Genomic DNA, 25,181 nt, shown 5'->3' with positions numbered 1-25,181 from the left:
AAAACATAAAATCCCCAAACATTTAATATATCACTAAGGAAGCTCACATATGGAAATTTATAGTTGCAAATGTTTATATTAAAAAAGAAAGGTCTCTAATCAGTAACTTAATTTACATCTTGCTACTGCTAAGTCACTTCAGTCGTGTCCGACTCTGTGCAACCCCACAGATGGCAGCCCACCAGGCTCCCCCATCCCTGGGATTCTCCAGGCAAGAACGCTGGAGTGGGTTGCCATTTCCTTCTCCAATGCATGAAAGTGAAAAGTGAAAGTGAATTCGCTCAGTCGTGTCTGACTCTTAGCGACCCCATGGACTGTAGCCTACCAGGCTCTTCGCCCATGGGATTTTCCAGGCAAGAGTACTGGAGTGGGGTGCCATTGCCTTCTCCAGTTTACATCTTAGGAAACCAGAAAAAGAAGAGAAAGCTAAATCCAAAGCAAACATTAGAAAGGGTATCAAAAAAGACAACAGTTGAATGGGAATAAATGAAATATAAACTAGGAAAACAACAGGTAAAAAAAAATCATTGAAACCAAATATGGACTCTTCAAAAAGACAACATTTTTAAAACTTTAACTGAAGTGATGAAGAACAAATACATAAAAAGGACTCAAATTACTTAAATCAGGAATGAAAGAGGGAACAGCACTACAAATCTTAGAAAAAGGATTATACTGAAAAACTACAAATACCTGTAGGTCAGCAGATTAGACAACAATAAGATAATTTGAATGAAATGAGTATTTTTCTAGAAATATATACATTACTGAAACTGACTCAAGAAGGGAGAGAAAATATGAATAGATCTAAAATAATAGATCTAATTAGTAAAGAAAATACTTACCACAAAGAAATGACCAAGCCAAAATGGCTTCACTACTGAAAACTTTCAAACTTTCAATGAAAAACTAACACCAGCTGTTTACAAACTCTTCCAAAAACAGAAATAAGAATTCACAATTCATTTCTATGTCACCAGTATTATCCTGATACCAAAATCACAGATTACAAGGAAGAAAAACTATACACCAATATCCCTCAGGAACATATTAATAGAAGCAAAATCACTATACAAAATACTAGGAAACAGGTTCTAAATAAACATCTATAAAAATTATTAACATATATCATGACCAAGTGGGACTTCTCCCAGAAATTTAAGATTAGTTTAACATCCAAAACCAATCAATTGATGCAATACACCATACAAAAAGACTACAGGACAAAACCCAGACAAGTCATCTCAATAAAAGCAGAGAAATCATTTTATTAATATAAAATCCAATATTCTTCCCTGATAAAAACACTCAAAAAGTTAGGACTAGAAAGAAGCTTCCTCAAAATACTGTATCACATCTATAGAAAATCTACAGCAAACATCATACTTGATAGTGAAAAGACTGAATGCATTCCCTCTAAGTCAGGAATAAGGTGAGGACTTATACACTAGGTTCTTATTGAGATAGCTAGAAAAGAAAAATAAATAAAGACATTGAAATGGAAAAGGAAACAGTAAACCACTTTTTTAAAACTTATACACTAGGTTCTTGTCAAGATAATCAGAAAAGAAAAATAAAGACATTGAAATGGAAAAGGAAAAAGTAAACCAATTTTTATTTGCAGATGACATGATCTTGTATATAGAATCCAGAGAAGAAGAAAAAAAATAGTTAAAAGATTCAAAAGGTTTCAAAGTACAAGATCAATATTAAAAAGCCAGTTGTATTTCAACCTCTAGAAATGAACATTATAAAAATGAAATTAAGAAAACAATTCCATTTAAAATAGCATCAAAAAACAAAAAAACACATGAACATACATTTAACAACAAAAGGGCAAGACTTGTACACTGAAAACTACAAAACACCATTAAAAAAACTTAATAAGATCTAAATAAATGGAAAAACATTTCATGGATTGGAAGACTTATTATTGCTAGAAGGGAAACTCTCCCCAAATTGATCTACCAAATCAGTGTAATTTCTATCAAAATTCCAGCTGCTTTTATGCAGAAATTAATAGCAGATTCTAAACTTCTTATGAAAATACAAGAGCTCAAAATAGTCAAAAGAACTGGAGGACCCACATTCCCAATTTCAAAACTTACTGCAAAGCTAAAATTATAAAGACAGTATAAAAATTGCATAAGCTTAGACATATCTATCAATGAAACAGAAATGACAGTCCAGAAATAAACCCACATATCTACTGTCAATTGATTTTCAACAATTATGCCAAGACCATTTAATAGGGCAAGAATGATTTCTTCAACAAATGGTGTACGAACAACTAGATATCTACTTGGAAAAGATGAAGCTAACCCTTGTAAGTAATTCTTATCATGTACAAAAATTAACTCAAAATGAACTATACCCAAATGTAAGGGTTGTAATTATAAAACTCTTAGACAAAAACACACAAGTAGCTGCTTTTCAGTCTTGAATTAGGTAATGCTATCTTAGGTATAATAGCAAAAGTACAAGCAACAAAAGAAAAAAAATCAAAGAAACTGAACATCAAAATATAAAACTTCAGTGCTTCAAGCAATGCCATCAAGTAAGTAAAAGGACAATCACAGGATGGAAGAAAATAATCTTCAAATCCTTTATTAGATAAGGGATTTGTATCCAGAATATGTAGGACAAGAAGCAACAGTTAGAACTGGACATGGAACAACGCACTAGTAAAAAAACTGGGAAAGAAGTACGTCAAAGCTCTATATGGTCACCCTGCTTATTTAAATTATATGCAGAGCACATCATGCAAAACGCTGAGCTGGATGAATTACAAGTTGGAATCAAGATTTCCAGGAGAAGTATCAACAGTCCCTGATATGCAGATGATACCACTCTAATGGCAGAAATTGAAGAGGAACTAAAGAGCCTCTTGATGAGGGTCAAAGAGGAGAGTGAAAAAGCTGGCTTAAAACTCAACATTCAAAAAATGAAGATTATGGCATCCAGACCCATCACGTTATGGCAAATAGATGGGGGAAAAGTGGAAACAGTGACAGATTTTATCTTCTTGGGTTCTAAAATCACTGCAGATGATGACTACAGCCATGAAATTAAAATACATTTATCCCTTGGAAGAAAAGCTATGATAAACCTAGACAGTATATTAAAAAGCAGAGACATCAATTTGCTGACAAAGGTTTATACAGTCAAAGTTTTGGTTTTCCAGCTGTCACGTATGGATGTGAGAGTAGGACCATAAAGAAGGCTGAGCACTGAAGAATTGATAATTTTTAACTGTGGCACTGGAGAAGACTCTTGAAAGTCTCTTGGACAACAAGACCAAACCATCAATCCTAAAAGAAATAAACCCTGAATATTCACTGGAAGGACTGATGCTGAAGCTGAAGCTCCAATACTTTCGCTACCTGATGCGAAGAGATAAACTCATTGGAAAAGACTGATGCTGGGAAAGATTGAGGGCAGGAGGAGAAAGGGGCGACAGAGGATGAGATGGCTGGATGGCATCACTGACTCAATGGACATGAGTTTGGGCAATCTCACAGGAGATGGTGAAGGACAGGGAAGCCTGGCGTGCTGCAGTCCACAGGGTAACAAAGAGTTGTACACGACTTAATGATTGAACAACAACAAATCTAGAATATATAAATGATTATTATATAGTCATTTATAAATTATAACTATTAATTATAACTTAATGACAAGAATACAAAAAAAGCTGGTTAAAAAATGAGCATCAATAGTAAGAAAAAAGTCATTAAAAAATGGGAAAAGGATATAATTATATATTTCTCCAGAGAAGATGTACAAACAATAAATGCAAACAAAATGAAACTCAACATCATTAGCTATCAGGGAAAGGCAATTCCAAACCACAATGAGATACCACTTCACCTGGATGGCTATATTCAAAGGACGGATAATAAAAGTACTGGCAAAGATGTAGAGAAACTGGAACCTTCATACACTGCTAGTGTAATTTTTAAATGGTGTGGTCACATTGGAAAACAGTCTGGCAGTTCTTCAAAAGGTTAAACAAAGAATTGTATTACCAGAAATTTCATTTCTAGCTATATGTCCAAGAGAAATGAAAGCATATGTCCACACAAAAGCGTGTACATGAATTTTCCTTGCAGCATTATTTATAATAAACAAAAAGTTGAAACAATCCAAATGTCCATAAACTGATGAATGGATAATAAAATGTAGTATATCCATTCAAGGGACTATTATTCAGCAATAAAAAGAAATAAAATTTTGACACATTTACAACATGGATGAACCTTTCCAACATTATGCTAAATGCAAGAAGGTAGTCAAAAGATTACATATTGTATAATTGTATCAATATGAAACATCTGGCACAGGCAAATCCATACAGACTGAACAGATTACAGGTCGGTTAGCACTGAGTGTGGGGACTTGAGGAGGATGAACAGTGACCACCAGTGAGTATGAAAGTGTTTCAAAATTAGATTGTGGTGACAGTTGCAGAACCTTATGAATATAACAGAAAACACTGAATTAGAAACCTTAGATGGGTAAATTATATGTGAATTACATCTCAATAAACATGTTAAGGAGAGAAAGAAAACCCTTTCAATGCCTCATTACATTGCAAAGTTGACCAAAAAAACAAGCCTATGTAAGCAAAAACTACAGAACTATTTTATATAAAACACTCTTACCTCCAGTGCTTATTTCTACCTCTGTAGAATCTCTTTCCAAACTTCCAGCACTGCTAACAATATTCATTAAATGGATTGCAGTCCAAGCAAAAGGCATGCGATACTTCCCAAGTCTTTGACAAAACTGATCAGCTTGACTTTTCAGCTTCTCCAATTTTTCCTTATTCTGTAAAACAAAACTTTATACATTATATGATTATGCTCAAAAGAAATGAATTAAAGGCTATATCATAACGGAAAATATAAAAGTTAACAATCTTCAATTCTCAGCAAAATGGAAAAACAATCCATACCTTTCAGCAATCAATTAACAGTGTGTGCATACATGCTAATTTGCTTCAGTCATGTCTATTAGTGACCCTATGGACTGTAGCCTGCCAGGCTCCTCTTCCATGGGATTCTCCAGGCAAGAATACTGGAGTGGGTTGCCATACCCTCCTCCAGGGGATCCTCCCCACCCAGGGATTGAACTTGCGTTTCCTGCCAATTCCTACATTGCAGACCAATTCTTTACTGCTGAGCCACTGGGGAAGCCCCAATTAACATTATATTAACTACTAAAGAACCTTAACCAGCTCTACAAATGCATCTAAAAGTCTGTAAAATTTGTTTGTGATGATCTTATTTTGGGATAAAAGAAAGGAGAGCAAGTGTCAAGCATGTTAATGTACTGCATGTACTATTTTATGAAAGAAATATAGCCATGTTTCAGTCATCAACTGTCAATCACAAAATATTCTAGGTTATGACTTATTAAATTTTTTTATTCTATAAAAAAAAGATGGAAGCATTTGGGCCACTTTGAAATAATCACTAACTTATGACAACTACGATGTAGAAGTAGGTAGTGCACAAACAGACCAACAATAATATGTCCAGAATTGTGATAAAAGAAGCAATCAAAAAAAGTACAAGGGGACTAAACCCTTGAAAAAGACTAATAATGCAAACAGTACATGCTTATCTAGAAGACAACCTGAAGCTGGCTCAACTTTTAGGCCATCCCTGAAACAAACACCAATGTGGCCTGCAATAGTCAATCCATAGTTCAAGGATGAAAATCTACACCAAAATCTCTCATGTGCTCTTTCCATATAGGACGTCAGTGAGGTCATACTCTAATGGCAGTGTCCTACCATGGGACTCAGGACTGAGAAAAGATGAAGGGATACCGAAATGATAACAATGTTTTTTGCTATATCTATTATACCTCCAAAATAGGTCCTTGCTTTAGGAGTACTTACAGAAAATTAAGGACCCATATCGAAATTGTGTAAATACGTGAGGGAAGAGTGAAACAAGCCACAATGACACACCTATGAGTTTCATATAACAGAGAAAATTTAATTTGTAAAATGACAACCTGGGGAAAGACAGAATACTTTAACCCTACTTTCAACCAGATATCTAGGATCTAGGAATCAGAGAACATCGTGTGCTCAGATGTACCCATAATAGCAAAAAAAGGCTCAATTCTTGTTATAAATCTCAGAAAAACAGAAAGCAACAATTTTCTAAATTTTGGTGATTTGTTCAATACTCCTCAAGCACACTTCTCCTGCCTGTTTGACATTAAATCATGTGTTTAAAGATCCAAAAATCACCTTTTATTCTTATAGCTAACTCAGAGAACCTAGAATTTGGTACCAATTATTCACCAACTATTTTTGCTTTATAAGTTTATCCAAATTCTATAAATTTGTTGTCTGATGGCAAAGGGGAGAGTATATTTTCTATTTTTACAACATTCCTTAATTATCTGCCACTAGACTGATATCCAAAATACACCTGCTTTGCTAGAAAAAGTTTCATCAAAATCACTGTCTGGTAAAAAAAAAAAAAAAAAAATCATGATCCAGTGGTTTGAATTCCATAAATCCACTGCAGGGGGCATGGATCCCATTCTTGGCTGGGAATCCCAAAAGCTGCAAAGCATAGCCAAAAAAAAAACAAAAAAAATCACTATTTTGTAAATACAGAAAATTTTCATTATTTACGAATTAAACTGAATTACTTTCTCTCCAAGAAAAAAATTTAAGAGTCAACTAGTTTGGGGGTTGGGGAGATGTCAAAGAATAGCATAGCACATGACTCAAACTAGATGACAAAGGTAATAAAGAAGAAAGAGCATGCCATCAGAAAAAGAAAAGAAAATTTTAGTAGTAAAATTTAATATGCTCAGTATGGCATCCTCTCAGATTATAATTTTGGAGATTAGAGACTATTTAGGATTGGGTTTGGTGATCTGTGGGGAATGGAGAGTGACTGCTAATGACTATGAAAGTGGGGGGAATAAGAGGCAAGAAATTCTACCTTGGTGGCATCTGCTTCTTTGAAAATCATATACGGTTCTGCACACTCTCCAATGTCTCCTTGCTGCAGCACTTTTTCTAGCTGTCAAAGGCAAAAAAAGGAAAGATTAATTAAGCTTAAAAATAAAAGCAATCAGCCTGGAATGCAAGGATGGTTCAACATATAAAAATCAATCAACTTAATACATCACATTAACAAAATAACAGAACAAAACCACATGACCATGTTAATTACTGCAGAAAAAAGAACTGGACAATTCAACACACTTTCATGATAAAAAAAAAAAAATTCAACAAACTTGGAAAAGAAGAAAACTACCCCAATATGAGCCCATCTATGAAAAGTCCACATCTAACATCTTATTCAACGTTGAAAAACTGAAAGCTTTTCCTTTAGGATCAGGAACAGGATAAGAATGTTAACTTTTGCCAATTCTACTGAACAAAATACTGTAAGTCTGAGCCAGAGCAATGTGACAAGAAAAAGGAAACCCAAAAAAGAAACAAAAACATTCAAATTAAAAAAGGAAGAATTTACATTATCTCTACTTACAGACAACATGATCTTTTACACAGAAAATCCTAATATTCCACAAAAAAATGATTCAGTTCAGTTCAGTTCAGTCGTGTCCAACTCTTTGCGACCCCATGGATCGCAGCACGCCAGGCTTCCCTGTCCATCACCAACTCCCAAACCCATGTCCATTGAGTCGGTGATGCCATCCAACCATCTCATCCTCTGTCATCCCCTTCTCCTCCTGCCCTCAATCTTTCCCAGCATCAGGGTCTTTTCCAGTGAGTCAGCTCTTTGCATCAGGTGGCCAAAGTATTGGAGTTTCAGCTTTAACATCAGTCCTTCCAATAAACACCCAGGACTGATCTCCTTTAGAATGGACTGGTTGGATCTCCTTGCAGTCCAAGGGACTCTCAAGAATCTTCTCCAACACCTCAGTTCAAAAGCATCAATTCTTCCACGCTCAGCTAAGGATGTCCAACTCTCACATCCATACATGACTACAGGAAAAGCCATAGCCTTGACTAGACAGACCTTTGTTGACAAAGTAACGTCTCTACTTTTTAATATGCTGCCTAGGTTGATCATAACTTTCCTTCCAAGGAGTAAGCGTCTTTCAATTTCATGGCTGCAATCACCATCTGCAGTGATTTTGGAGCCCAGAAAAATAAAGTCAGCCACTGTTTCCACTGTTTCCCCATCTATTTGCCATGAAGTGATGGGACCGGATGCCATGATCTTAGTTTTTACAACTAATAAATAAATAAATAAAGTCAGCAAAGTTACACGATACAAAATGAACAAAAATTAGTTGTATTTCCATACCCTAACAAGCAATTCAAAAAGGAAATTAATAAAATAATTCCATTTATAATATCAAAAAGAATAAAGTACTGAGGTATAAACCAAAAAGCTGAAAGACTTGTAATCTGGAAACTGTAAAGAGCTAAATAATTTTCTACAAGAATGCCAAGACTATTCAATGGGGAAAGAACATTTTTTCCAACAAATGGTGTTTAAAAAAACCCTGAATTCCTAAATGCAAAAGAATAAAGTTGAACCCTCACATTATATACAAAAATTAACTCAAAACAGATCAAAGACCCCCCCCAAAAAAACCCTAAAACTGTAAAACTCCTAGAAGAAAAATAAAGGAAAAGCTTCATGTGATTAGATTTAGTAATAGATTCTTGGATTTTACACAATAAAAGCAAAGGCAACAAAAGTAAAAATCATTAAACTGGATTACATCAAAATTTAAAACTTTTTTATATGATAGGACACAATCAACAGGGTGAAAAGGCAACTCACAGAATGAGAGAGAAAATATTTGTAAATCATATAACTGATAAAGAATTAATATTCAAAACAGATAAATCCTACAACTCAACAAGAGAATAGCAAATAACCTGATTATTAAATGAGCAAAGGATTTGAACAGACATTTCTCCAAAGAAGCCAAACAAATGTCTAAGAAACATATAATGAACACGCTCAACATCACTAATCAGTTTGCTGTTGTTGTTTAGTTGATAAGTCATGCTTGACTCTTCTGTGACTCCATGGACTGTATGTAGCCTACCAGGTTCTTCTGTCCCTGGGATTTCCCAGGCAAGAATACTAGAATGGGTTACCAATTCCTTCTCCAGGGGAATCTTCCTGACCCAGGGATCGAACTGACATCACCTGCATTGGCAGATGGATTCTTTATCACTGAGCCACCTGAGAAGCCCTTCACTAATCACTGGGCTTCCCTGGTGGCTCAGCGGTATCACTGGGCTTCTCTGTGATGCTGGTGATTTAACTGAATGAAGTATGTAAATCAACTGACCAACCTACAGACTCCTGGAAGGAGCACAAGCACCCAACAGAGTACAACCTAGACCAGCTGACCACCAGACAACTTAGATGCATGAACTCAAAAAATGCTTACTGCTGGATGCCACTCAGATTTTTGTCTTTTTGTTCTTGTAGAGGAATAATTAACTAATACATAGACCAAGGTAATTTTTCTTTCAAAAAACAAAATTATATTGCTGGACTATGATAAAAGAAAACTTTTAAATATAATTTCTTTAAAATTTGTATATATCTTAACTTGTTCCTATTTTTGAAATTACACAAAAGTCTTTTTCTGTTTATATACAAATTTTTATGTGTGTTTAGGTATATGTGTATTTATTTTACACAACTGGGACCATATGGTATGAACCATCTCATTTTTAAGCAGACAGTATTCTAATCATCATCACTATCTTTCTAGTTCATTCCCTCAAATATGTTCTATTTTATGAAAACTTACTATTTTCCCATGTAAAATAATGGTGTATAGACATTTGTCAATTATTTTAATATCTAGAACTTTACTTATAAGTTTCTGAAGACCACTGCTGCTAAATCTTTGCTTGAAAAAATAAATAAATAAATAAATCTTTGCTTGGAGAATTGTTCATTGTAACTAAGATTTATTTTAACCTGAATTCATAGGAATCTATCCACAAATTAGGACATTATTCCTGTGGGTAAATAAAATTCATTTCATGACAATCTACTTTACAACCTTATTATAAAATTCATTACCTTTTTATGATAATTTTAAGGTAAAATGATTAAAGACTATATTTTAGGCAACTCTCAAGTCAAGGTCAAGTTAAGGTAAATAATTATTAAGTTATCCTAAGCTAGATAGCTTAGTAATATTCAAATTTTAGTATCTGTAATCCTTATTCCTAATTGATTGATAGTCAAATCATAATGCTCCATGATTTCAATGATTTAGATTTTAGTATTTATATAATTTAGGAACTGCATGATAAAACCACAGTATAGCTCCATATCCAAATAACCATAGATGGTTAACTTAATATGCCAATGCAGCTAAGTTATCAAACACCAGTCAAGATGTTGCTGTGCAGGTATTTTTTTAGAGGTGATTAACTTGTAAATCAGTAGACTGAATAAAGCAGATTACCCTTCATAATGTGGGTGGGCCTTATCCAGTTAGTTGAAGACCTCAAGAACAAAGACTAAGGTTTCTCAAAGATGGATTCTCAAGACTACAACATAGCAATCCTCGATGTGTATATGTATCTTCCTCCTATTGATCTGCTTATTTAGAGAATTCTAATAAAGCTTCCCACTCAAGAAAAATTTAGGTAGCAGCTATAGTATACATCCAATATTATGTTAAAAAATATTAACATGAAAAAATAGGCAAAGATAAAATCTTTGACCTTAAAAAGCTTGTGATATTGACAGGCAGACAAGTACACAGACATAACACAAATAAACAAATACATTTAACATTATTCTCACCTTTATTACAAGAAAAACATCTTGGGAAGGATAAGTGATAGAAAAAATAGCTGATCTTGCCAGGGTGGTAATGGCAGCAGGTGGTACATGTGGACGTAATAATCCTTTCATCTGCTCAGAATTAAGGTCAAAATAGAAGTTTTCTGAAATCTAAAACACATATTCATATGTTAAATTTAAAAACTGTGCATTTTATAAACACTCACAAAAATCATAAATATTCAGTCTTAAAATATTACAAATATTAAACAATTATACTAACATACAATGTACCATACATTTCACTATCAGTGAAGATATATAAAGATCTTTACATATCTAAATCAAAGAAAAAAAATTAATGCAAAAACATATTCTAAAGAACCATATCCCATACTCTTTTAGTAAGAAATTTAACTTTTGATAAAGTATATAAAGAAACTATTATTAAGATGAATTACCCCAAGTTGAGTCTTTGAAAACTTAAATAACATTTCAGAAGATGTGATTTAGGAAATACAAGATGCTGGAGTAGAGTCCCACTACAGAAATCCACAATATGCTGACAGCAGAAGTCATTAAAGGCATTTCAACTTTCTACTACATGGTAGGCTTTGAATACTAAAAATGATGTATGATAAGTCCTCTGAAAAACTCCTAAGTGTAACAAAGATATAACAGCAAAACCAAGAGCAATATTTTAGATAAGAATATTTAAAATATAAATAAATGATCTTTTAATAACAGCTAGTGAGAATTTAAAAATTACATCAACAAAACTTCACTGTCACCATCAATCTAACTCTTTATACATCATTTGCCTAAGATGCTTTTCTAGTTTTTTTTTTCTATTTCTTACACTAAAAGTAAGTTGCTCCTGCTACTTCTTTTTGGAACTCTTTCAATGAAACAAAAATAAGTCAACTAAACTATTTTACAGTAGGAAAATAATGTCTCACAGTTCTATTTTCTTTTTTAAAAAAAATCCATGTTTAATAATAGTCTCAAAAAATCATTCTTATAAAACAAATTAGAAACAGGTTCCAGAACCTCGGACTGTGACAAAAGACTACGTTCAAATTATATAACCTTACCTTTTTCTTTTCTTTCACATCATATAAAGCCAAACTTGCAAAAATGGGTTCAATTTCAATCTCAAACCTTTAGGAAGAAGAAGGATGAGTTTTAAATATATACATACAATATTGTAAAGTTTAAAATAAAATAAAATTTAAAAAAATAATAAAATAAAATAAAATTTAAAAAATAAATAAACAAATATATACATAAAATACACAGTTCGAATGAAATTCTCATTCCAAAAATAAATTCCCTCTATACCTTGTACTTCTATCTAACTGGGTTATACCATCTATACTACCCATCTTCCTTGAACACACTTTTCCATGAATATCTTCCACAGTCTAAATCAACTATTAGCACATACTTCAAAAGCTTCAAAAAAAAGTCCACCCCCTGGTGTCGCTAGTGGTGAAGAACCAGCCTGCCAACGCAGGAAACACAAGAGACGTGGATTTGATCCCTGAGTGGGAAAGATCCCCTGGAGAAAAGGATGGCAACTCACTCCAGTATTCCTGCCTGGAGAATCCCATGGACAGAGGAGCCCAAGGGATACCGTTCACAGCATCACAAAGAATCGGACACTACTGAAGCGACTTAATACACACCATGAAACAAATATAAAATCAACTCTAAGGAAAAAGATACTATTGATATTCCTCAAGCCAAGAACAGTGTCTGATAAATATTACAGATTTCAGTGAATTTTTTTTTCAAGTTTTAAGACAATTATATAACTGAGGCAAAGAGTCATCTTCACCTGTGAGCCAAAAGTGCTCTGAAGTTCAGCTTCACAGGTAAGGTTAAATGCTTGGAAGCATTTAAAATTATGTATAGAACAATACTTTTCTAAGGGACACAAACACAAGTATAAAATCCACTAGGATTTTTTTATACTGGCACTCAAAACATTACTCCAGAAAAGAAAAGTTATATAGTAAACAAAATAAATACTCACTTGAGTGATAAACATTTTACAAGAAGTCTTTGACCAAAATGTTCTTTGGGCACATCAGGAACACTAAGTCGTTCTATTGGCTCTTCCTGCAAATTGACAAGCAGCACCCAAGTGAACATGCTTACCATGTTTCAACCCTTGACAATTTATTGTTTAAGAACTTATCTTATTAACCTACTACTTTAAGTCTTCACAAGTATGCAAAGAAAAGAATGGCCTATTTATCCTCAAACAAAAGTCATTAGATTATAAGTGTGCTCAATTATATTTCATTTACAAAAAGCATAGCTATATTTCCATTGTTTTATTCCCTACATTTATCATAAAACTATTAATATATACAGTTCATACTCCCAAAACATCTACCTCTATAATCTTTTGGTTCTTTATCCAAATATCTATACCTCATCTGGTGATGGATGCAAGGCAAAGAGTTCCTTGTGACGATTTGATTTCCTTTGGTCATCATTCTGACGGTCTATTTCTTCATTTGGAGTTCGATCAAGTAAGTTGGGAAGCAAAGCATCAGGAAGTGAATTTTTCAAGTCAAAAATACTGCAGGCCCAGCTACCCCTTGGAGTATCGTCTATTGACATTGAACGTCTTTTAAGATCATCCTGCCATGCAAAACATTAAATTTATTAACCAATGAATAAAAAATAAACTATTTCAAAAGAACGCCTTATAGTCATTTAAAAATAAAAGTATTACTTGTTCATCCTGGTAGTTGTTGCCATCTGGAGCTTCATCGGATTCAAACACCTGCTTCGGCAAACCTTTTTGCCTTTCTTTCTGTTTATCTAATGTATTAGGATTAAATCCTGTTCCCAGTTTATGATATCTATTCAAAATAAAATAGTTAAATAAATATCAATTTTCTGAAAATTTTTCATTTTCATCATCATTATATAATAAGCTAACTCTTCTCCATACCATTTCTTTACATAGTAAGAATATATTCTGGCAGTTTTGAGTATATTAAACATTTAAGAAGAAGAAGAAGTGAAGTCACCCAATCATGTCCGACTCTTTGCAACCCCATGGACTGTAGCCTGCCAGGCTCTTCCATCCATTGAATTTTTCAGGCAAGAATACTGGAGAGGGTTGCCATTTCCTTCTCCAGGGGATCTGCCTGACCCAAGGACTGAACCGGGGTCTCCCACATTACAGGCGGACTCCTTAACGTCTGAGCCACCAGGGGAGTCTCATTAAACATTTAACCAAAGGTTTAAGAAAACATCCATCCAAAGTTCCTTTAATCCAACTAGACAGCAGATTATGAGTTTCCAGAGGTAAATCATAATGTCCTTCTTTTCATGACAATCCTGTGGATATACTGTATTTTAAGTTGTACTTTCAATTAAGAAAACTGGTCAGTACAAGGAAATGATGGGACGCCAGGTTAAAAATAAAATGAAAGAGTAGAAAATATAAACTGCATTCATAACAGTGTAAATTTTTAAAAGGCAAAATATAGAGAAAGCATTGAACCATAAAGTTCCAAACAGCCAAAAAAAATTTTTGCTATATCTCATTATGTATAAAAGATCTCAAGCAACCTAAAGCTTCAGACTTCTAAAATGAAAAACAGCAAGATCTACACCATTGTGGGGGTGTGTGTGTGTGTGTATATAAATATATATATACTTAACATATATTGTTATATAATATGTATATTAGGCTAAGAACTCTTAAATTAATACAAGCTTTTTTCCAAACAACCCAATATCCAAGATTATCAGAGACACTACAATTACCGTGCCATACCTCATACAGTCACAGTGGGGGAAATTTTAATTGAAGTATAAACAATTATAATTACCAGAGGATATTATGGTGTATCAGTCAATTGATGACACAGTAAATAAACACACCTGATACAAATTAGTCACATTGTGTCTTGTTGCTAAAGGTACTGAAACAGCAGCTATATGATGTTCATATCATAGCATAATCATAGATTGTTTACCATTTAAGCCACCAGGGAAGCACTAGGTTCTCAAGCCCCCACTATTTGTGCTCTTAAAATAGGGATACTTCTACTCCCAGGTCTATGCATAAAGGCATAGGAGGTTTTAAAATAACCAAATGTCCAACATTTACCCCAGGTCCCCCTTCTACTGCCTGTATTCACTGAACCTAACGTTCTATTGAACCTTGGGCATGTATCTTCTCCTTGGATTATTTTGTACTGTGGTTTTCTATTGTTTCCAATGACACCTATCTTTTCTATTTCAGGGATACTTTGAAACTTTTAGACTGCCAAAAGTATCCCTTTCATCTTCCATTTACCACTAAAAATAATATCTGCTGCTGCTGCTAAGTCACTTCAGTCGTGTCCGACTCTGTGTGACCCCATAGACATCAGCCCACCAGGTTCTCAGGCCCCTGGGATTCTCCAGGCAAGAACACTGGAGTGGGTTGCCATTTCCTTCTCCAATGCATGAAAGTGAAAAAGTGAAAGTGAAGTCGCTCAGTCGTGCCGGACTCTTAGCGACTCCATGGACTGCAGCCCACCAGGCTCCTCCATCCATGGGATTTTCCAGGCAAGAGTACTGGAGTGGGGTGCCATTATAACAGAAAAAAATATATGCATTAGAATCTGATGCCCCTAGGTTCTAATCCTAGCGATCCCATTTTTTGGCTATGGGATCTCAAAGAAATTACTTAACTACTCTAAGCCTAAGTTACCTTATCTGTTGGAATCTTAAATGAGCATTAAGTACCCAATAAAATGCCCAGTATATAATGTTAACTACCATACCCTCTTGGCTTAAATCAAGGTGAGCAACCCCATGATTACAGTTAAGTAGCAGATTCCAGATTCCATGAGGTTATTTTGCAACTAATCTCTTTTTGTTAACATTTCTGATTATAAGCTTCCAACATACAAGCAGATGTAAAGACTTTTGAGTTATCTGACAGAGAAACAGTATTCTTCAGTAATCTGTAAAATCTGGCTATTGAAATACCTATCAAAATTCTAAGTTCATAAAAACAGCTCTTCTTTATAAAGGGTAGCAGACTGTGCTTTTATTAGGTCACACTAAAACTAAAAAGCATGTCAGCAGTATCCCCAAGAGTGATGCTTAGCACAATATTAAACGCAGTGAAATAAGACAGAAGGGCAACACAATAAGCAATGAACACATCACTGTTGCTAGTACAATTTAGCACAGAAAACTTCATTTCTCAAAACTGTAATGTCTTAACAGAATTTTGCACTATTGCAGTAATTATTCTTCCTTTAGAAAAATAGAATGAGGCCAAGAACATTCAGCACAAAGACCCTCTTCACTATGCAAGTTAGCAAAGGAAAAGTAATTTTATTTTATTTCTTCATCTGACTTGATATTTCAAACACCATCCACTAGGAACAAATTTTGTGGCAATACCTTATTTTTACAAATACTTACTTGACTGGATATACAGGTCAAGGACCTATAAATATTCAGCAGGTTAATAAATGGCCGAGACCTTTCAAACAGCTTGATCTAGAACATCAGCTATTAAATTTAACTTAATCAATCAATAAATTGGATCCATTTGAAAAATATAAATTATTCATCAATATTTACCCATGATTTCCCAAAAGAATACTACAAGTCATTATTATTACATATTATTAGTAATTATTAATGATCTGTGATAATAGAAGTACTATCCCCAGTTCAGTTCAGTTCAGTTGCTCAGTCGTGTCCAACTCTTTGTGACCCCATGGACTGCAGAACTCCAGGCTTCCCTGTACATCACCAACTTCCGGAGCTTACTCAAACTCATGTCCATCAAGTATTATTTTATAAGGAAAATAAGAGAAAGCTAAGTGTGGCACTTCTAAGGAGGAAATATGTATATGCAAAGGTTCTTCTATTACTTTTTCAGCTATTTTTCAAATGAATTTTCAGTTCTCATAATTAGGAGTAACCTACCTTAATCCATTTATAGATCCTGCTCAGTATTTTTAAATATCAGGATGAATATACAACTTACTTTCTGATCACAATTGCCCAGTCTTCTGTATAACTTCTAATACAATCTCTAACATGTGGATCCATTTCACTGTTTTAAAAAAGAAAATATATTTATAATTTAGACAGGAAAGCACTGATGTTTATGAATTTTGCTGCTGCATTCTTGTTGAATACCACCACAAGAAGCAGAATCCAAATAAAATAATGGAAGGCAGTTGTTTTATAGTTACACTAAAATCAGAAATAGGTAGATGTCTCCTTACCTTTCTTCAGGTACAGCTGAAACAAGAGTTCTACAGTCCCTAGGACTATAAACCACTTCAATATCATCTGGAGGGAATTCAACCAAATCCCTTAAAGGTCCAGAATCCACAGCTAAAGGATGAGTAAGGAGGTAATCTTCCAAATCCACTGGGTCCACTGCTTCAGTAAGCGGCACCTTTATAAAGAGGGGTAGGTGACAGAGGTGGGTAGAAAGGAACAGGTGGATACAAGAATTTTAAAACTTTAAATAAAGGAGATTTATTATTTTAAAAAATATATTTTTCTCCAGTTATCTCTAAAATGTCAACAGATATTCAGCCAGATGCACTAAAGAAATCACAGGTGTTGGCCTTCCTATAGTTCTTTGTGCTTGGGTCAAACTCTCTTTTGATCTTCTTGCTTCGATTTTGCCCTTAACTCCCACATAAAAACAGTAAGATAATTAACAGGTTTATAATACTTAACAATGACAAAATGCTCATTGAAGGAATTCTTTTTTATAATTTGGAATTTTCATTTCTAAGTTTCTTAATGGTGTCTTTATTGTTACTGCTGATCACTCTGGTAAAAACATGCAACATACTGTGGTAGGCTGAAAAATGGCCCTACAAAGATCGCCACAGCCCAATCCATGAACCTTAAATGTCAAAATAAACAGATAAATAAAATACAAAATAAAACACTGTTTGAAGATACCATTAAGGATCTTAAAATAGGGACATTATCCTGGATTATCTGAGTGGGTCCAAAAGGCAATCATATATATCCTTATATGAAGTCAGAGGGAGATATGGCCCACACCAAAGGGAAAACCATATGAAGAAACAGAAAAGAGAGATTTGAAGAGTCTCAATTTCATGATAGAAGTGATATAGCCACAAGCAGCCATCAGAATCTGGAAGAAGCAATAAAAAAATACTAAAAGGAGCCTCTGAAGAAAATGTGACCTTGCCAATACTCTTGATTTCTACCCATTGATACTGATTCGAAACTTCTGGACTCCAGAACTGTGAGAGAGTACATTTCTGTTGTTTTAAGCCACCTAGCTTGCAGTAATTTGTTACAGCACCCAAAGAAATTAACACAGACCATATTAAAAGTATTATTAGCGATAACAGAGTATTTGTGGCATTCCTTAGCCAAGCTGAAATAATAGTTTTTGATAAGGTATTCTACTTCTTGTCTAATTCAAGAAAGAAAAATTATTTAAGCAAAACTATAAAGGATCTTATATTTTCATATATTAACATAAAAGTTGTGCAGCTGTAGATCAATGAAAATAAGAATATGTTATTTTTCAAGATATTCAATTGGGTAAAAAATACTGCGACTTGCTACCATGCAAGTTCACATTACTACAAAGAAGGTGCTTTAATCTAAACTTCTCTGGACTGAACAACTAAACAGAGTTGTTAAAACAACATTTTAAAGATATGAAGTAAAATACTGAATAACTATAATATCATAAACACTCAAAAGATAGTAACAATTATTGTCATTATCTTTATGTGTTTTCTCATTTATACCGCCCCTAAATCTTGTTAAGTTAGAGATAATTACTATTTCAGTTCTACAAATAAAGGCAATTGTGGTCAAAGAAGTTAACTTCTGGAAATAACAGCCACAAAATGATGGAGCAAAATTTCAAACTGAGTCTTCAAAGTCTAAAATTCATGGTTTTCTCTCATAAGCATTCTATCTCACTATTTCATCAAGTACATAAATATACTATCATGACATTCTTTCTAGAAGCAAAGAAGCAATTCATCAAGGAAAGGGAAATCTTTTTCAATTACTGTTGTTGGAAAAGCTGGATAACTATATGGGGGTGGGGGGGTGGGGAATGAACCTCAATTCTTATATCACAACATGTACAAAAACTGAGATGGATCATAGATACAGACATAAATGCTAAAACTACAAAGCTGCTAGAAGAAAATCGAATATCTTCAGAATATAGAAGTAGGCAGAGGTTTATATTTAGGTCTTTGATCCATTCTGAGTTTATCTTTGTGTATGGTGTTAGGAAGTATTCTGATTTCATTCTTTTGCATGTAGCTGTCCAATTTTCCTAGCACTACTTATTGAAGAGACTCTCAACACTAAATGACAGAGAAGATAAATGATCTTGTTTACCAAAGTCACAATGAAAGTCACTGGTTTTCTAGGTGTACTGTTAGCTAGACTTGGAACAAGGAAGTAAGTATATGTTTGCTACCACTGTCTCCACTCTCCCTGCCTCCCATCAGAGGCAACTGCCTGGGCGAGTTTTCGGATGTAGTGATAAGATGCTTACAACTACATATTATTTTACAAGACTCCAAAGAAAGATCCTGTATTTACAGATCCAAGGCAGGAGACTGAAAAATGATTTTATAATAGAAAGTGACTAGACAGTAAGCAGGGTTAAAGGGTGACAACAAGAAGCAACCGAGAAGCACTAGAATCTCTCACAGGCGATGTGAGACACTGTCTTCCTTCAACAGTCACTGTACTGCAATTGTGACTGACGTGTTTAGTGTTAAGGTCTCTTTCAAACTCTTCAGGTATACCATCAAAATTCTTGTATTTGATTAGTGGTTATTTCGGGCTACAGGGAAGGGGGGTTAATTAAAGGGAGATAGCCAAAGATTTATTTTTGAGGTAATGAAAATGTTTTAAATTGACCGTTATGATGGTTGCACATATCTGTGAATATATTAAATCCACTGAACCATAAATTAAATGGGTGAACTGTATGGTTATGTGAAATAAATCTCAATTTAAAGCCATTAAAAAAATTGAAACCATCTAATCATACACAGAAAATATAGAAGATAGGAAAAACAAGTATACAAGGAAGAAATTTCAAAAAAGTTGAATCAGAATCTAATCAGTTACAGGAAATACAGGAAATAGAAAAACAAGTCTACAAGGAACTATACATAAAATCCAAAAGGCAGGAAATTGTAAGACAACTAATCCAATTTCCTCAACAAGTCAATGGCACAAAAACAAACTTAAGAGTTGGGGGAGGGAGTAGTATTCTACTGTATAGATACACTACATCTTTATCCATTCACCTGTTAATGGGCATTCAGGTTGCTTCTATATATTGGCTACTGTCAGTAATGTTGCCAGGAACACTGGGGTGTACCTTCTTGAATTAGTGTTTTCATTTCTTCAGATAAATACCCAGAAGTGGAACTGCTAGATCATATGGCTTTTTGAGGAACCTCTATACTGTTTTCCCCAGTGGCTATACCACTTTACATTCCCACCAACAGTGCTCAAAGGTTCCCTTTTCTCCATATCCTTGCCAGCATTTACTATCACTTGATGATAAACAACATCAAGGTTGATCAACCTTATCATTTTTGATGCTGCTGCTAAGCCGCTTCAGTCATGTGCACTTCCTGATGATAACCATTCTAACAGGTATGAGGAAATACTCTCATCGTGGTTTTAATTTCCATTTCCTTGACGATTAGTGATGTTGAGCACCTTTTCATGTATCTGTTGGTCATCTGGATGACTTCTTTGGAAAAAAATGTCCATTTAGTTCTTCTGCCCATTTTTAATTGGATTGCCTTTTTGTTGTTAAGTTGCATGAGCTCTTTATATATTTTGGATATTACCCCTCTTATCTGAAATATATTTTGCAAAATTTTGTTCCCACTGTTGTTGTTATTCAGTCACTCAGATATGCCCGACACCTTGAGACCCCATGGACTGCAGCACGCCAGACTTCCCTGTCTTTCACTATTTCCCAGATCCTGCTCAAACTCATGTCCATTGAGTCAGTGATGTCATCTTGTCCTCTGTGGTCCCCTTCTCCTGTCTTCAATCTCTCTCAGCATCAGGGTCTTTTCTAATGAGTCAGCTCTTCACATCATGTGGCCAAAGTATTGGAGCTTCCTTTCAACGAATAGTCAGTGTTGATTTCCTTTAGGATTGACTGGTTTGATCTCCTTGCTGTTCAAGGGACTCTCAAGAGTCTTCTCCAACACCACAGTTCAAAAGCATCAATTCTTCGGCACTCAGCCTTCCTTATGGTCCAACTCTCTCATCCATACATGACCACTGGAAAAACCGTAACTTTGACTAGACAGACCTTTGTTGGCAAAGTAATGTCTCTGCTTTTTAATATGCTGTCTAGGTTGCTCATAGCTTTTCTTCCAAGGAGCAAGCATCTTTCAATTTCATGACTGCACTCACCATCTGCTGTGATTTTGGAGCCCAAGAAAATAAAGTCTTTCACTGTTTCCATTGTTTCCCCATCTATTTGCCACGCAGTGATGGGACTGAATGCCATGATCTTTGTCTTCTGAATGTTGAGTTTTAAACCAGCTTTTTCCCTCTCCTTTTTCACCTTCATCAAGAAGGTCTTTAGTTCCTCTTCACTAAGGTAGTGTCATCTGCATATCTGAGGTTATTGATATTTTTCCTGGCAATCTTGATTCCAGCTTGCGCTTCATCCAGCATGGCATTTCACACAATGTACTCTGCATATATGTTCAATAAGCAGGGTGACAATATAGAGACTTGACATGTCCAGTACTAACAACTGCTTCTTGACCTGCATACAGATTTCACAGGAGGCAGGTAAGGTGGTCTGGTATTCCCATCTCTTAAAGCATTTGCCACAGTTTGTTGTGATCCACACAGTCAAAGGCTTTAGCATAATCAATGAAACAGAGGTAGATATTTTCCTGGAATTCTCATAGGATGCCTTTTGTTAATTGTTTCTTTAGCTGTGCAAAAGCATTTAAATTTGACAATTTGACATTTAAAGTCAACAATTTGTTGACTTTTGCTCTTGATGTTTGTGCTTTAGGTATTATATCCAAAAAAAAATCTTTTCTAAGACCAAAATCAAGGAGCTTTTTCTCTACATTTTCTTCTAGGAGTTTTATACTATTACCTCTTTTGTTTAAGACTTTGATCCATTTCAAGTTAATTTTTGTGAGTGGTGTAAGATATGGGACCAATTTCATTGCTCTGCATGTGTCTATTTAGCTTTCTCAGCACCATTTATTAAACAGACTATCATTTCGCCATTGGATGCTCTTGGCACCCTTGCAGAATATTAGATCACCATATGCTGCTCATATGGTGATCTAATATTCTTCCAACCATATGTTGAAGGATATTATGATTAGTGAAATACATCAGACAGAAAAAGACAAATATTTTACAATATCACTGATATGCAGAATCTATAAAATAAAACAGACTAAAGAATATAACAACAATAGCAAAAAAAAAAAACAGACTCACAGATATAAAGAATAAACCAGTATTACCAGTGGGGAAACAGAACCAAGAAAGAGGTAGGAGATTAAGAAGTAAAATCACTATTATAAGGCTTCCCTGGTGGCCCAGTGGTAATGCAGAAGACATGCAGAAGACATGTGTTCAATCCCTGATCTGGAAGATCCCACATGCTGCAAAGCAACTAAGCCTGTGCACCACCACAACTGAGCCACCGCTCTAGAGCACAGGAGGTACAACCACTGAGCTCACGTGCCCCAGCTATTGAAGCCCACACAGCTGAGAGCCCGTGTTCTGCAACAAGAAGCCCTGCACTGTAACTAGAGAGCAGCCCCTGCTCAAGAAACTAGAGAAACACCCACACAGCAACAAAGACCCAGCACAGCCCAAAATAAATAAATTACTATTATAAAATAAATAAGCTGTAAGAATATACTATACAGCAAAGGGAACAGAGTCAATTTTTATAACAGCTATAAATAGTACAACCATTAAAGATAGTGAAACACTGTGTTATACACATGAAACTTATTTAGTATTATAAATCAGCCCTATTTCAATTAAAAAAAAAAGAGGAAGGAGAAACTACCCTCTTTTTTTAAATGCAAGTGATCTAAGAGCAAATTCCATCTGTGGATTTTGTTTGATCCTGATTTGAATAAATCAACTACAAAAAGACAAGTGAAATAATTGAGAAAATTTAACATGCACTGGATAATAGATGACACCAAAGAATTACAGACTGTCTATTTTGTTGTGTGATAACAGCATTGTGGCTAAATAAAAAAAAGTCAATGTTTTCACTTGTCTTCTACTTCTGTGTATGTTTGAAGATTCCCATAACTTGAAAAGAGCTTTCTCAGAAAGAATATAAGAAGAGAAATTGAAGTCAGCAAGCTCTGACAACGCTTTGAAGGAATTCTGTTGCAAAGAAGAGCAAAGAAATACTGAAAACGGGAGACTGATGGAAAAGTGGGGCAAAAAAAGAATTCTTTTAAATGGGAGAAACAGCAGCACATCTGCATGTTTGTAGACTGATGGGAATGTAATGATCCAGTAAACAGTAAAAGTAATGCCATAAAAGAGCAGGGAGAATTACTAAAGTACTGCATTTTAGTAACAGAGGAGTTGGGATCTAGCTCCCTAGTGGTTTATCTAGAGTAACTGGTGAACAGACAGACAATACAGGTACAGAAGGTAAAAGGTAGACACACATGGTGGTAGGAGTATGTGGATGCCCTTGACTGCTTCAATTTTCTCAGTGAAACAGGAAGCCAGGTCATCCTAAGACTGAAAATAGAGAAGAGCAATTAGGATTTTAAGGGAAGAGTAGGAGGCATGAAATGAGTCAACTAAAACAGCAGGAGAATGAACAGACTAGGAAAATAAAATATTTTTAGTTTAAGCAATGTAGAAGTCTTCATGCATTAGTGGTCAGATATGTAAAGTGAGACCAGTCAGTGAGACCTGTGTATTTTTCTCCAGCCACGCCCAGCTGCATGAGTGCTGACATGAAGTAAGCAGAAGGTTGGGTTTAAACAGCGCTGAGGTAGTGCCAATGACATGAGAAGTTAAGGAAATCAATGGTATATGCAAAAGAGTAATTATAAATTTCAACGAATAATTTAAGTTTGGTAAGGAGAAGAAAAAAAGAACATCAAGGAGTGAAGGACCTAAAAGCGTTAGCAGGATCAGTTGAAGTCAGAGCACCAGAATAAGAGCGCAAGAGAGAGAAGCAGCGGTGGTCAGAGAATAAGAATTGTGGAACTGAGAGTACATAAGGCTTAGTCATTCATAAAGACCAAATCCAGGGGTAACTATGGAAATGAACAGTGAAGGTGTAACACACAACACAGGAAATCAGTTGAAAAGAGGAGTTCAAGACACTCAATAGGGTATTAGAAGGACCATCTCTGTGCACACTGAAATCATCCAGAAATATACATATTATAAACTTGCTCCCATCAGTATGTTACTGTTGTTAAAAGTAAACTTCATATCTTAAAATTTAATAACAAACATTATAAACATGTCACCACAAGCCATTTAAACTACTATGCTCTGGCATACCATGTTTGTTCAATAATTGGTACTATTTCACAGATAAAAAGAAAGTGTTAATATAACTCTACCCAACTCACTCTTAACTACTTTTTCAGTTTTTGACAAATGGAGCATGTTTTTAATTCATATTCCTACTACAACTAAGTATCAGGGTTTTTTTTTTAATTAAAATTGATTATCCTCATGCCAGCCTCTTGAATTAAAAAAAAAAAAACATATATTTATAACTCTGACACAGCTCCTGGCTTAAAAGCAATAATTCAAAACTATATATTCCTTTCTATTGAAGGAGACAGATAATACTATGAATCTACACAATTATATAACACTTACTTCAGTATCTATTGGGGCTTCCCTGGTGGCTCAGAGAGTAAAGAATCTGCCCGCAATGTGGGAGACACACGTTTGATCCCTGGCTCGGGAAGATCCCCTGGAGAAGGGAATGGCAACCCGCTCCAGTATCCTTGCCTGAAGAACCCTATGGACAGAGAAGCCTGGCAGGCTACAGTCCATGGGCTCACAAAGAGTCAGACACAACCAAATGACTTACTTTCACTACTTCAGTACCTATTATTCCTAGAAAAGATTTCTGAATTTTCATGTATGAATCCACCTTGGGTCTGAGAAATTCTATTTATACAATTCCAGAGTTGATTAAATCCTGAATATAAAGTTTTGGAGTTGATTAGGAAATCAACACTTCTGTAACACCTCCCAACACTCCCCTGTTGTGTGATATTTCAAGTTTCAGGAAAAAGTGAGGTAGCAACCAATAAGGTTGTTAGTGATACTAATGATGGAACCCAA

The 25,181-nt window shown here is 34.8% G+C and overlaps 1 protein-coding gene across 9 annotated transcripts in view; it reads right to left on the bottom strand.

The window, feature by feature from the left end:
* DOCK7 (dedicator of cytokinesis 7) overlaps window positions 1-25,181 on the bottom strand; it is a 203,101-nt gene that overhangs the window by 149,746 nt on the left and 28,174 nt on the right. For 8 of the 9 annotated variants that reach the window (XM_061411757.1, XM_061411749.1, XM_061411751.1 and 5 more), the window contains exons 3-11: window positions 17,057-17,232; window positions 16,813-16,881; window positions 13,534-13,663; window positions 13,227-13,439; window positions 12,823-12,908; window positions 11,879-11,945; window positions 10,806-10,955; window positions 6,978-7,058; window positions 4,665-4,830 (exon numbers count right to left, since the gene is read on the bottom strand). In XM_061411757.1, coding sequence (XP_061267741.1) covers window positions 4,665-4,830; window positions 6,978-7,058; window positions 10,806-10,955; window positions 11,879-11,945; window positions 12,823-12,908; window positions 13,227-13,439; window positions 13,534-13,663; window positions 16,813-16,881; window positions 17,057-17,232 — 1,138 coding nt within the window. Of the gene's footprint in view, window positions 1-4,664; window positions 4,844-6,977; window positions 7,059-10,805; window positions 10,956-11,878; window positions 11,946-12,822; window positions 12,909-13,226; window positions 13,440-13,533; window positions 13,664-16,812; window positions 16,882-17,056; window positions 17,233-25,181 lie in introns of those variants that run through there. The other variant, XM_061411756.1, reaches the window with a different exon arrangement.

The sequence above is a fragment of the Bos javanicus genome, chromosome 3 (assembly GCF_032452875.1).
Source record: "Bos javanicus breed banteng chromosome 3, ARS-OSU_banteng_1.0, whole genome shotgun sequence".
NCBI lineage: Eukaryota > Metazoa > Chordata > Mammalia > Artiodactyla > Bovidae > Bos > Bos javanicus.
Note: the sequence above shows the minus strand (reverse complement) of the source record. Positions and strands in the feature narration are given on the sequence as shown.